The sequence below is a fragment of the Anomaloglossus baeobatrachus genome, chromosome 1 (assembly GCF_048569485.1).
Source record: "Anomaloglossus baeobatrachus isolate aAnoBae1 chromosome 1, aAnoBae1.hap1, whole genome shotgun sequence".
NCBI classification, from domain to species: Eukaryota; Metazoa; Chordata; class Amphibia; order Anura; family Aromobatidae; genus Anomaloglossus; species Anomaloglossus baeobatrachus.
The window spans coordinates 554,707,728-554,721,785 of NC_134353.1; the positions used below are offsets into that span (position 1 = coordinate 554,707,728).

The following is a 14,058-nucleotide window of genomic DNA, read 5'->3' on the forward strand; positions in this document are numbered from 1 at the left end:
AATGTATTAAAATTTAACTGAGCAACATAACTTGTTGGTTTGTAAGATTTATGCATCTGTTAATAAATCCTGCTCTTGTTTGAAGTTTGCAGGGTCTAACTTATTTGCATCTTATCAAACCTGCTAAATCTGCAGGGGGTTGAATACTACTTGTAGGCACTGTATATATATATATACGTATATATGTATATGTATATATATATATATATATATATATATATATGCGCCAGAAAGCAAAATGAGAGTCTTTGAATCGTGTCTATAATCATCAGTCACGTAACATGAAAGATCAATGCAAGTACATCTTTGGAAGATAATTTGCTTTTGATTGAGGGCACAAGCACAATCAAATGTTAATGTGTCATGTGACTTTCACTGAGAAGCAAAAAATTGTACAGCAAGATAATGACATTGCGTAGACTGCAATGAAGAGTAAGGACTACATATGAAACAAAATAAGAAAACTGAAAGCACTTCCTAACAGACACATGAGAACAGGTACATACTAAACATAAAATTAACTAACAAACATCTGCACTCTGAGATGCTAAGGTGTACAGACATTGAATTTAGGAACTTGGACATGCAATACTGTGAAGGAAATAAATGTAAACATTTTGACATTTGGAGTAAAAAAAGGCTAAATTTATGAGAGCCCAGCAGCCAGCATCAATTCTTTAGCAGTAATGCATGCCCAAGTTCTTTAAGCCCTTCACGACCTTGGACAGATCTATCCGTCCAGGATCGTGTCCTGTTAAGCCCCGCCCACTGCCACGGGCAGGCGGCGTGGATCGGCACACATATCAGCTGTTTTCAACAGCTGACATGTGTGCCTGCTAGCCGCGGGTGGAATCGCTTCCACCCGCGGCCATTAACCCCTTAAGTCTTGCTGCCAAAGTCTGGCAGCAAGATCTAAATGCGCGCGGCCATGTTTTTTACTTACCGCCGCCCCCACCGGAAGTCACGTGTGTTATCACGTGACTATCGGTGGTTGCCATCGTAGCACAGGGTCATGTGATGACGCCTGCAGCTATGAGGTTTCACTTTCTTTTTCCCTCGGCCGAGAGCAGAGAAAAACAAAGTGACTGAATCTGCTGTTTACAGCTGTATTGCTATGATCAGCAGATAGATAATAGCGATCGGATTGCTGATCGCTATAGCCCCCTAGGGGAACTAGTAAAATAAAAAAAAAAAAGTTTAAAAAAAAAACAAACCTAAAAGTTCAAATCACCCCCCTTTCCCCCCATTGAAAATTAGAGGGTTAAAAATTAAATAAATATAGACATGTTTGGTATCGCCGCGTTCAGAAATGCCTGATCTATCAAAATATAAAATCAATTTATCTGATTAGTAAACGGCGTAGTGGCAAAAAATTTCCAAATGCCAAAATTACGTTTTTTGGTCGCCGCAAGTTTTACGCAAAATGCAATAACAGGCGATCAAAACGTAGAATCTGCGCAAAAATGGTACCATTATAAACGTCAGCTCAAGACGCAAAAAATAAGCCATCACTGAGCCATAGATCCCAAAAAATAATAACGCTACGTGTTTCGGAAAATGGCGCAAAACATGCGCCACTTTTATTGGACAAATTTGTGAATTTGTTTTAACCCCTTAGATACAAGTAAACCTATACATGTTTGGTGTCTACAAACTCACACTGACCTGAGGCATCACATAGATACATCAATTTTTCATATAGTGAACACGGTGAATAAAACATCCTAAAAACTATTGTGCAATCACACTTTTTTTGCAGTTTTTCCACTCTTGGAATTTTTTTGTTGTTTTCCAGTACAATATATGGTAAAACCTATGGTTTCCTTTAAAAGTACAACTCGTCCCGCAAAAAACAAGCCCTCATATGGCAAGATTGACCAAATAATAAAAAAGTTACGGCTCTCGGAAGAAAAGGAGCAAAAAACAAAAACGCAAAAACGGAAAGTGCCCGGGGGCTGAAGGGGTTAATTCAATGTCTGCATGCCTTAGTATCTCAGAGTGTACCAGTTTTATGTTAGTTTTTTTTCATGCTCTGTATGTACCTATTCACTGTGTGTCAAGAAGTGCAGACAATTTTTTGATTTTAGATTATACGGTCATGCCTTCTAACTGAGAATTCTTTACCATCAGCTTAAGGCGATTTTAAATTTCCTATTAGCAGGTTCCTGCCCACCCATAAAATTATAGACTATTCAGCCCAGATAGAGGCAACACAGGATAGGGACCCAGCATACGAGATACCCCTCAACACTGGCTGTTGAGCTCACATAAAACTGGCCATTTTTATACTCTATGTGTCTCATTTTTTACATTTACTTGCGTAGTAGTAATGCATGTCCAAGGTCCTATATTCAATGTCTGTATGCCTTAGCGTCACAGAGTACAGACGTTTATTTGTTTGCTACATATTAAACAAAGATGCAAATGTTATTTTCTGAAAAATGGAATGGCAACTTCTTAGCCCATACTTGAAGCAAAGTAATCTATCACAGAAAATTTGCTTTGTTAATTTTTAACATACTGATTTTAAATTGGAGAATAATATCTCAGAGATTGTAAAATTGCCTGTTGATGAGTATCAGATTTTTTCATATAAGCTCATTTCTACTAAACGTCATTGAAAGTAAAGCTGAAATTAAACCCTTTCTCTCCAAAAGGAAGTCTTGTGAAACGCATAGAAGAAGATCTAGAAAAAAACATTGGAAACTTTTTTTTTTTTACCAATTGTCCAAAACTTCAGCTGGGTTCTGCAAATCCTTAGAAATATACTACAAAGATTTATTATAACAATGTGACTTTTTTTTATCCAGTGAACCACGACATGTAATTCAATAGAGAATGATTCAATTTTATTATGCTTTTTGGCTGTTATTTGAACATGTTTAGCACTTTAAATGTTATCGGTGTTTCAGATATTAATAACTAGAAAAAAAAAAGAAATGAAAGCATTCAAATAAAAGTTTGCACAAATTACAGGTATTTTCACTGACTGGAACATTAATAAACAGATACTCCTATCTGGATCAATGTGAATTAGCATTACAGCACTGGGACATAATGAAGCTGAATTGATATGGGTCAGTAAGAATTAAGATATTTCTTCAGATTTTGAGCCCTTTGGTCATTATTTTCATGAAGCAGAACAAATAAGATTTCTTGTATTAACAAACAGACAGTCAAACAAGTGTATTGTGAGAACTGTGAATGTATATTAGCCACTTGGAGAAATAAAGACATCTTCTTTTCAGCCGGAGAAAGTTTCTATGCAATTTTACTACTCACCATTAAAGGATTTTTTTAAGATAAGAAAAAATGATCAGCTGTTTTTTTCTTAAAACAGTTCCACTTTTACTTTTAGGGTGTGCTCACACAAACGTATGACTCGCACGATTATGGGATCGCATCACCCGGCACGGCCGGCTTCTCTCCTGACAAGAGCAGGTCTTGACTCAGACTTAGGGTTGAGTCCTAATACCAGACACAAACTAAGGCCAGAGTCACACTTGCGAGTGACTCGGCGAGTCTCGCATCAGCATCATGCGGTATGGCCGCACACTCTCTGGACAGGAGCATTTCAGCTGCATAGTAAAACATGTAAAGTGAAACTGTCTCAGTTGCCCTTAGCAACCAATCAGATTCAACCTTTCATTTTCCAAAGAGTCTGTGAAGAATGAAAAGTGGAATCTGATTGGTTGCTAAGGGCAGCTGAGATAGTTTCACTTTACATGTTTTACTATGCAGCTGAAATGCTCCTGTCCAGAGAGTGTGCGGCCATACCGCATGATGCTGATGCGAGACTCGCCGAGTCACTCGCAAGTGTGACTCCGACCTTAGTTTGTATCTGGTATTAGGACTCAACCCTACTTAATTGAATAGGACTGAGCTGCAATACTGGCACATCCTACTAATAAAGGTTACACTGTTTATAGAAAAAAAGTGGACCCTCATTCCTAATTGTGGATAATATTCTAATGTGCAAAATCCACAATTATCTCCAAAACCCTATATAAGAAAATACCCTAAAGTGACTGATTTTTATTTTAGGAATATACTTTTTTTCAATGCCACAATTATAGAAATTAGCACAGATAGACTATTTTTCATATTGTCAGACATATATATGTACGGTATATAAAATAATTATTTCTGTTTTTAACAAAACACTGATGTGTTTGATGGCTTTATGCATACATTTTTCTTTATAATCAGTGGACAGCCTTTTTGACTCGATTTATTTGTATTGTAAGACATGAATCTGTCTCAGATTTATATAGGCATTTGCTACAATGCTAAATTTTTATCATTTACTGTATGATATAACTGGGTAGTTCTGATCTGCACTCTTGAATCTGGCTAAATAAAATCGGTCAAGCAGTAGCCTCCAGTTTATCAGCTTGAGTGAAGACCATATATTTTTCATTACAGTAAATGGATCGTTTGTGATACTAGGTATAAAAAATAACTCAGCTCTGTATCAAATTAGGTACATGTCCTTATAAATATTGTCACAAGTAAATACAACCAAGCATCAGTTTAGCCTTAAAATGGTTTTCTGTTAGCTATAAACAAAAAAAAACTGCAAAAACAGGTGTTTGCTCAATAGGTTTTTCCATGGTTGCCATATTAAAAACCATGCAGCTGAAAATGTATTAATATAAAGACAAGTTAGTAAAGGGAACATTGTAATTTCAAATATAAAATAAATTTTGAACATTTAGAATTTTGATTAAATAGAAATATGGATCTCTTAATTACACATAAAAATATCTTGGCATTTCAAACTTTACCCACTGACACATTTCCGCAAAGTGGGACAGTCATCGATCAGCTGCATGTGATCTTTAGTATGAGAGCCATGGTTGATCTTATTGAAGTCATTCTTAGTGGAGACCAAGCACAATCTCTCTTTTGTATTGCTTCAGGTTGGGCAAGTGTAGAAAATAAACCATACCAATTCATTTGTAGAGTGAAACCAACAAGAAAGAATGATGCTCAGCTTAAACAAATGATATCTATAGATACAAAGTACACTCTAGATTATGTTTTGGACACGTGTCTCATTTTATACGTAAAGCCTACACTGTAGGTTTGTTTGCTTGTCATGTTTTTAGAGTGGTAGAAAATGTTGAGTATTTGTCCATGAGAATGAGCCAACAGTTTGTTACTGAGATCCCCAGAATGCCAATATTTGCAATGCAAACAATTAGTAAAACAACTCCATGAAATGCCCTCATGTTCTTGCCCATAGGTCATTGGCCTCTTTTGAGCAGCTCCAGATGGTCTTTCCAATTCCATAAAACCAATTTCACACAGTGACAGCTGTATACAGCTGCCTCAACCCAGCAATCCAAATTGCCAGGCTGTATTAGAGGATAGAAACAATGCCACGTGAAAACAAAACTCTTTAGGCAACTACCCACTATATCATTTTCATGTTAAATCTCCTGGGTACAGTGCCAGTGACATCTGCTTCCACAACAGCACCATTGTTTTTCCGAGGAACATATTCCAGGTCAATGTTGTTTTTGTGCTTTCCTTTCCCACGGCTCCACACGAAAAGCAATAAGAAGCAAAACAAAACCACTCCCAGGAATGTAAAGCAACCCATAGCTGTTGAAACCAAAATTGTCTTCAGGTCAAAGGAATACGTCATGTTTGTATTGGTACCATTGCTGTTTGTTTCATTTAATTCCGTAATGAACATAGGCGTCATGTTAGTGTAGGAACGATCAGGAACAAATCCTTTCACTGTGAGTGAAGCTGAGAAGGTATCATTTCCAGCAGCATTACTAGCAACACAAACATAGGTTCCAGTGTCTTGAACTTGAGCATACCTGATTTCCAGGGTACCATTTCCAAGAACTGTGGCTCTTCCATGAGACTTTGCAGAAACCATCTTCCTACGTGGAGTAACCCAAGAAATCATTGGTTGAGGATCTCCATCAGCATTGCAATTCATCTGAACTTTCTGTCCCTCATCTACATTTAGCTGTAGTATTTCTCTCTCCTTAATTTTAGGCTTTTTACATATAAAGTAAATAGATAATACAGTAGTGTGGAATTCCTTAAAGGATTTCTCTTTAATGGTGTCTGGACTAGCACACATTGGCTGTTGGCTTCCAAAGTTCAATATAGGATGCCTCTGTAACATCCAAATTAGGCGACAGTCACATATTAAAGGGTTATTGTCAATGCAAAGCACTTCTAGAGCTTTGGGGGAGTGGAACACATTCTCTTCCAGTGTTTCCAACAGGTTTTGAGACAAATTAAGTAGACGCAAGAACCGGAGTCCATGAAAAGCATGTGGCTCAATGACACGCAGCTGAGCTCCTACCATGTGTAATTCCTGAAGGCGAACCAAATCTGAAAGTACTCCTGCTTCAATAACACTAATGGGGTTGAAGGAGAGATTAAGGTTAGTCAGATAAACCAAGTGTTTTAAAGCTTGATAAGGAATTGCTGAAATATTGGTATTGGTAATTGAGAGAATTGTAAGGTTTAGACCATAAAAACTATTAGCAGGCACCATGTCCAGCAGAGGCCAGTTGCTTATCTCCAAGATTTTCAGACGAAACAATCTCTTAAAGGCAATTTCAGGCAACGCATTTATGTTGAGATGTTTTAAATGCAGACTGTAGAGGTTGTGAAGGTGTGAGAGGGCATCAGTAGGAACGGTTGTCAAGTTGCATTTCTCCAAAGTGAGCTGCTCCAAACTAACCAGTCCACTAAAAGCTTTATGAGATATAAAAACTAACTGATTATCTCCAACCTCAAGGGACTTTAGATTATGAAGACCCTGAAACATAAAGTCTAATAAGATAACTATTTTGTTTTCACTTATGTCAAGCTTAGTCAAATTTGACAAACCTGTGAAGACACCCAAGTCCACCAGTTTTAAGCGATTTCCTTTTAAGCTCAAGGTACGCAGATTATAAATATTATTAAATGATCCAGGCTCCACATTTGAAATGATGTTGTCACTGAGGTCTACTTCCTCCAACAATGGATATAATGAAAAGTTAACTGGTCCAATATTTTTCAGTTTGTTCTTACTTAAATCCAAAATTCTAGTCTCTATGGGGATTCCAGATGGCATTTCACTGAGTCGTCGTCGATGACAGTTGACGGACTTGTTTTGTGCTGCGCAATCACAACGAGCCGGACACCCAACAGTGGATCCCACATAGACCAAGACCATGGTCACACAAAGGATTATTTGCCAGCAAGATGTGGCCGTGTGAAGCATGACTCCTCCCATGAAGTACAGTTCTCTGGTCACGGACCTAAAATCGGTAAAGAGAAAAAAGAAAAGTGTATAAGTATTAAAACATATTAATATTAGTAGTACACTTCAGAAAGAGAAGAAAATGTAATCTCACTATTACTGCTAGAAACTGAACAAGAATGTATAAATATTTGCAAAAGGTTTTCTTTTATTCAACTGCTGTTATAAGACTGAATCATTTTAGTGGTTGTTCCCTCTTTTCGATGAGTAATAGTGATAGCATCATGAATGTACTACTCCTACTATGAAGTAGTTTGTCATATCAAACATCATTAATGCCAAGTGCAATGAATAGTTATGAAGTAGCATTAATGAATCAACAATGCATAATTTGCCCTTTTATATTTTGGGAATGTACATATGCTGCTTTGCAATTAATTACATATCTCAACAGTTTGAACATAAATTACAAGTCAGGAGCCAATGTGATCTGACAGTATTAGATTTGTGATATCACAGCTAGTGATGAGTGAGCACTGCCATGCTTCAGTGCTTGGTATGCGTAACGAATGGTCGGATGGTTGGATGTTCATGACTTGAGTACCCAAATATAATGCAAGTCAATGGTGGTCTCAAACATTTTTCCAGAAGATTTTCTGGAAAAAAGCTCGAGATCCCCATTGACTATTATAATACTCAGGTGCTCTTGCTGCGCCCATCCAAGAATCCAACTTCTTATTACAAGTACTGAGCACCAGATCATGGTACTGCTTGTTCAACACTACCCACGGTATGATCTACATACAACCTAATTTCTTCTAAAAATTGTAATAATGTAACATCATCTTTACTATAATAATTAAATAAAAAACACAATGTTGTCATTTGAGTTGCAAAATATGTTTTTGGAAAAAAGAAAAAACGATATACCAAAGATCAAGATTACTTCTAAAGATAGATCAGAATTAATCTGATGCTAAGACACCCGTTTCCCTTATGTGTAATTTCAAGGGAGATTAAGCAATATTTTCCGTGATGATAATCCTATATATCTCTGCTTGGCAGTCATCATACATGGTGCCTGAAATGTTGCCATCAATGACAGGTTTGGCTCTTGTTTGCATTTATCTTAATGTTACATTCATCAGGCCTATAGCTTCAATTCATGGTGTCAAAATGTATTTTCCCAATAGTCAGTCAAATTTTAATCATTCTACAGATTAAACACGTTAAATAATATTTCAGGGTACAATTTCTCCATGATTTCGACTGTCGGGGAGAATAAGTGCTGTTTTATGTATGGTAACTAGGGATGATCGAATACCTCAAATATTCATCAACGCCCATATTCACCGAATAAGTCGCCACTATTCGACTATTTGCGAATATTCGATGCGCAATGTAAGTCTATGGGAATCCAAAATAGTTGCCGAATAGCAACTATTCGGGCTTCCCATTGACTTACATTGCGCATCGAATATTTGCATAGTGGCGACCTATTCATCGGATATTCGCAAAGCCAAATATTGCCAAATATTTGTGATATTCGATCATCCCTAATGGTAATACAAGCAGTCAGGTATATGATGAATTCAGAAAATAAATCTATAACTGTGCTTCAAGGCACGCAAACAGTAGCTCCTGTCCACATGTTGATTTTGAAAACTGATTTTTAAAGACAAAATATATTTAAAAGCACTAAATAATAATTGGCTGGAACTTATAGACAAAGACTCTACCATATTTATGGAACCAAGAGGCACAATATGATTTATACAATGCTTTCAACTTGCTGACGTCTAGTAGCAAACCTTAAGCAGTAACTATTTTATGTCATAAAGGACTACATTAAAATAAGAAACTTTGTAAATTATTTAATTAGAGAAATCTGTTTCTTTCTCCTCTTGGACTGATCATTCCTTCTCAAAATTCTCATTTCATGGGTAAAATCTGTCTTCCTTTCCCATTACTAAGCTAGGAAGTGACAGTGTTCTCATAAATTTATATTGCGATTGTAACTGTCATATCTGAAGAACTCGTAGCAGAATGTCTCCTCCCTTTTCCATAGAAGTTTAAAAGCACCAACTGTCATCTCGTATCTTGGTGTCTTCATTGAATACTGATTTTACAGATTTTACCACTGAATTTAGAGCGAGTGATCAGTTCAGGAGTAGAAAAAAGCAGATTTCTCTTATAAGATATATTACAAACTTTTTTATTTTCATGCCTACTATTAATTAAAAAAAAATAAAATGATGGGTACTATTTAGACTAATGATCTGTGCTGAAATTGTAGCTTGCCAATGCTAGGTGCACTTTAAAAGGAGGTCACCATATGCATTCCAGATCCTATAATGCACTATTATCGTTTGTATTCATGCTGTAATATGCACCCAATACATGGTTTATGGGAGAAATACCATAATGTGTACTTAAATCATTGGCAAAACCTAATGTTTCATTCAACCCCCAAGATAACCATGGATCATCCATACTCCAGAAATGATGTCGCTCCCATTGATACTTTTTATATAGCTGCAGGCTAGTAGCAATATTTATATACGGTTGATGTTTTTCTCTATGGGTAAATGCTACCTGGATAGAAATGTTCATTGGCATTACATTGTCACTGCCGGATAACAATCACATTTTATTTAAAAAATAATTTCAGGTCTTTTGTAGTTTGGATAGTTTTTCATATCTTTCTTTGATAACGCATCACTCTCCTCTCTTGACATAGCCATAGCGCTTTTCAAGTTAAATTAATTTTAACAGGCAATCTGTCAGTAGGATCAGCCCTCCGAAGCCATCAATATTGGCATGTAGGTCATAGGAAGCTGAATAAAATTATATTTTGATAGCTGAAATCCAATATCTTATTCTAGAGAAATCATCCGTATGGTTTTTATATGTAAATGAGCTGTTTCAGGCTATGGGCCGGTCACTGAACTCCCTGAGATTCTGCCTACAGAGATTGTTATAAATAAAATGGGACATTGCCAGTGTGATGGTCGCTCTCTGCAGAGCTGTGTGTGATTATAACTGACACTTCTGCAGGTGTCCCCTCTCAGCTTCATCCTCTATCTCACAGGCAGACAGGGTTGTAATATTGTTCCAGTACAGCAGAGCTGTAAGAACTGCAGCAAGTGTGTTCGTAAAAAGAAAAAGTTTAGCTCCACTGATCTATGTTAGTTACAGGTTTCACACTGATAACACCACCTTTCATATAAAACAAGCTCTGGAGGCAGATTCTCAAGGAGATCAGAGTCCGGACCATAGCCTGGAACAGCTCATTTACATATACCGTGTTTTTCCAAAAATAAGAAAAGACACAGTCCTATACTTTACTTTGCCCCCAAAAAAGCGTTAAAGCTTATTTTTGGAGGAGGTATTATTCTTGAAGAAACATGGTTGGGGTAAGTTTAGCCCCCAAAAAAACAGACTCCCCTCCTCCTTTCCCAGGAGACTCATACTTACCAGACCCCTGACGGCTGAGTGACTCCAAAATCCTCCCTGTGATCTCCGGCAGCCGCTGCCAGCAAGTATGCTGCATGCTGCCTCCTGCTGCTGGACAGACACACACACATACTCATAACACAGACACTCATGCACACACATCAGATATCACACACACACATACACTCCATCCATCCAGCGGTACGGAGTGCGTTTGTTAGGTTATACCTGTCAGGAGCCCATATATTCTAGCATCTATACTGGCCACAGGGATGGGAGGAAGTCTTGTGTCCCAGGTCCTTGCACTCTACCGCACGGCTTCTCATGATCGGTATCGCTGGATGTGGTGAGTGTGTGTGAGCGATCTGAAGGGTGATTGTGTATGTGATGTGATGTGTGATTGTGTGTGTGATGTGTGATTGTTTGTGTGAGTGTGAGTGTGTGATGTGATGTGTGCCGGGGTGCGATCGCTACAGGTCCTGCCACTCAGCGTCTGGTCAGTGTGATTGCAGGGTGTCCACTTTCTATAATGAAGTGTCCTGCAGTATCTTTAACTTTTTTAGCTGCATGGACACTTTATTATTGAACTGCGGCTAGGGCTTATTTTCGGGGGAGGGCTTATATTTAAGCCTTGCTCTGAAAATACTTAAAATCCATGCTAGGGCTTACTTTTGGGGAGGTCTTATTTTATGAAAAACACGGTAGGAAAAGTGTGGATTTCCCTGGAATAAACTATTGCATCATAGATATCAAGATATCATTTTATTCAGCTTCCTATGACCTACATGTCCATATGGATGGCCTAGAAGGGTTAATCATACCTATAGACAGATTCCTTTTAAGTTCATGAATGAAATGCCAAAGTTACAGCAAAGTCTGAAGGGCAGGACAAGGATAGGGTTGTAACTTTTTAGCAATCAGTCTATAGAAATTTCTATGTACTTTAATAGCCATCATCCAATATTGTAAACCCACTTTTGAGCCCAATAAGAAATACTTTAGCAAAATACAAAGGCTTTACACCACAGGAAAACTTAGTTATTTCCAGTTCTTTTTTTAGAGGGAGTTTTATTTGGAGATTTAAAAAGGAAGACTTTAAGGAAAAAGATGTGAATGGTGTCTCTTGGAATACATCAGTTCTGGGGAAAAAATTGTGCTAATAAAGAAGAGCACTTTATGGGATCTACCACTGGGATGTGCATGACCGCTGCCTAACATGACTGATTTCCTCAATGTATTCCTAAAGATTAATTATATGTCTTTCAGAGGGAGACCAAGTTGCTGTAGGCTGAATAGTAAAGGACTTATAATGTCAAGCAGTTAACCAGAATATTTAAGTGCAGCAACAGTAGAGTGCAGATCCTTCTAGGTAAAGTGTGTATATTCTGCTGCAATGTAATATTGTAGTGTCCATTCTGCCTTAAAGGGGTAGTCCCATCTCCAGGATCCAATCCCAATATGTAGTAGGTGTAGTAATAATAATAATAATAATAATAATAATAATAGCAAATACCTCCAACTAGAAATGTAGTATAGTTCTTCTGATTCACTATGTTGATTACCTCATGTTCAGGGCATTGCAGGACCTGCCATTATAATTATATCTACTATATATTGGGATAGGATCTTGGAGATCGGAATTCCCCCTTAAAGTATACAGTAAATCTGATGACGAATATTTAGCTCTTTATCAATTGACCTAAAAAAAACAATGTACTATAGAGACCAAGCTTTTACGGTTCAGTATTCATTTTTGAGAGGTGATTTCTATTACTGCAGGGAACAGTTTCATAAAGGATTGCATAATGTGTTAAATAGCCCACAAAAAGTATGAATATTTCCATTATGCTCAACAATTTTTCCCTTTGGTATGTGCTACCTACAGATTAACAGTAACATGATCAAATTCCCAGTGGCATGTTCTATTAAAGGGTTATTCCCAAAATAACAATCTATCCTCATTCTCGCTTTAGAGCCTGAATGTTTGGTGCTCTTTGGGGTCAGACACCCCACATTCTTGAGATTGGGGCTCTTCAGACATGTTTTGAATAGATCTGAAGTATGCATTCTTTACCTCTGCTCTAGTTCTTATCTACAGGACTGCCAAAAATAGCAAAGTATTGTACTCAGCTTTCTCTGGCAATACCAAAGATAATGGAGCAGAGGATGAGCATGCACACCTCTACTCCATTCAGGACAGACTTGTAGACTTTCATTCTTTTGATTGCTGATAATCTCAGTGGTCTGACCCTCAGTGATCAGCAAGTTAACCCCTATTATATGGATAACTTGATATTTTGGGAATAACTATTTAAATTATCAGTTGCTACAACAGAAACAGAAACTGGTCCTCCCAAGAACTCCTTTTCTCCTCCTCACTCATTCGATCCTCATCCAACTGCCTCCAAGACTTCTCCCGAGCATCCCCAGTCTTCTGGAATTTGCTGCCTCAACACGTCAGATTATCTGCTACACTTGCAAGCTTCAAACAAAACTTGAAAACTCAACTGTTCAGAAATGCCTACAGTCTCCAATGACCCCACCTCCTCATCATCGCCGGAGGTGCTGCCTCACCATCACCTTTTCTACTGTCTCCTCCCCAATATCCTATAGAATGTAAGCCCACAAGGGCAGAGTCCTCTTCCCTCTGTACCAGTCTGTCTACTGTAACTCATATATGTATTCTGTATGTAACCCCTTCTCATGTACAGGACCATGGAATCCATGGTGCTCTATAAATAATAATAATAATAATAATAATTATTATTATTAATGATAATAATAATAATAAAAAAAAATAGCCACTGTAGATCATGACCACCATAGAGCAATAAGTCCCAGCTCAAGTGAAGCAGTGTAATATTAAGAACTAAAAAGACAAAATGAATAAGATCTTTATGACAACCAGCTCCCCAAGGATAAAAAAAAGTCATAGGATCATTGTGGCACAAGTTATCAAATGGTAAAATGCCCCTCTAGGCAAAACTACAAATTATGACAATATTATTTCTTCTAAAGGATAAACACGTTATAAGCTACAGTACATGGTGAGATTTGAATCCCGAAAGACAAACCTTTGCAACATTGTTACCCTTTTGCTTGTCACTGTATAACTATTCCCTGATATTTGCCTACCAACCTACCCATGTGATCTGTTCTGCTAATGATCTAAGAATAACATCTTCCATAGACAAAATGTTATCCTCTGGTCTACAAGACTTTTTTGTGCTGCACCAGTTTTTTGGAATGCACTAGCTCAGACAATCCAATTAATTTCCAGTTTCAACAGATTTTACGTGTGAGCGAAAACACATATTTTTAAGGCAGGCTTGTCATTTAACCCTACACCCTCTGAATTTGGTCCTTTCTATCATCTG

The 14,058-nt window shown here is 37.5% G+C and overlaps 1 protein-coding gene across 7 annotated transcripts in view; it reads right to left on the reverse strand.

Moving 5' to 3' along the window:
* Positions 1-3,819: 3,819 nt before the first annotated feature.
* Positions 3,820-14,058, reverse strand: part of LINGO2 (leucine rich repeat and Ig domain containing 2) — a 2,307,572-nt gene continuing 2,297,333 nt past the window's right edge. For all 7 annotated transcript variants that reach the window (XM_075316936.1, XM_075316938.1, XM_075316928.1 and 4 more), the window contains one exon: positions 3,820-7,283. In XM_075316936.1, the coding sequence (XP_075173051.1) occupies positions 5,420-7,258 (1,839 nt within the window). In that variant the 5' untranslated portion in view covers positions 7,259-7,283 and the 3' untranslated portion in view covers positions 3,820-5,419. The remainder of the gene's footprint in view (positions 7,284-14,058) is intronic.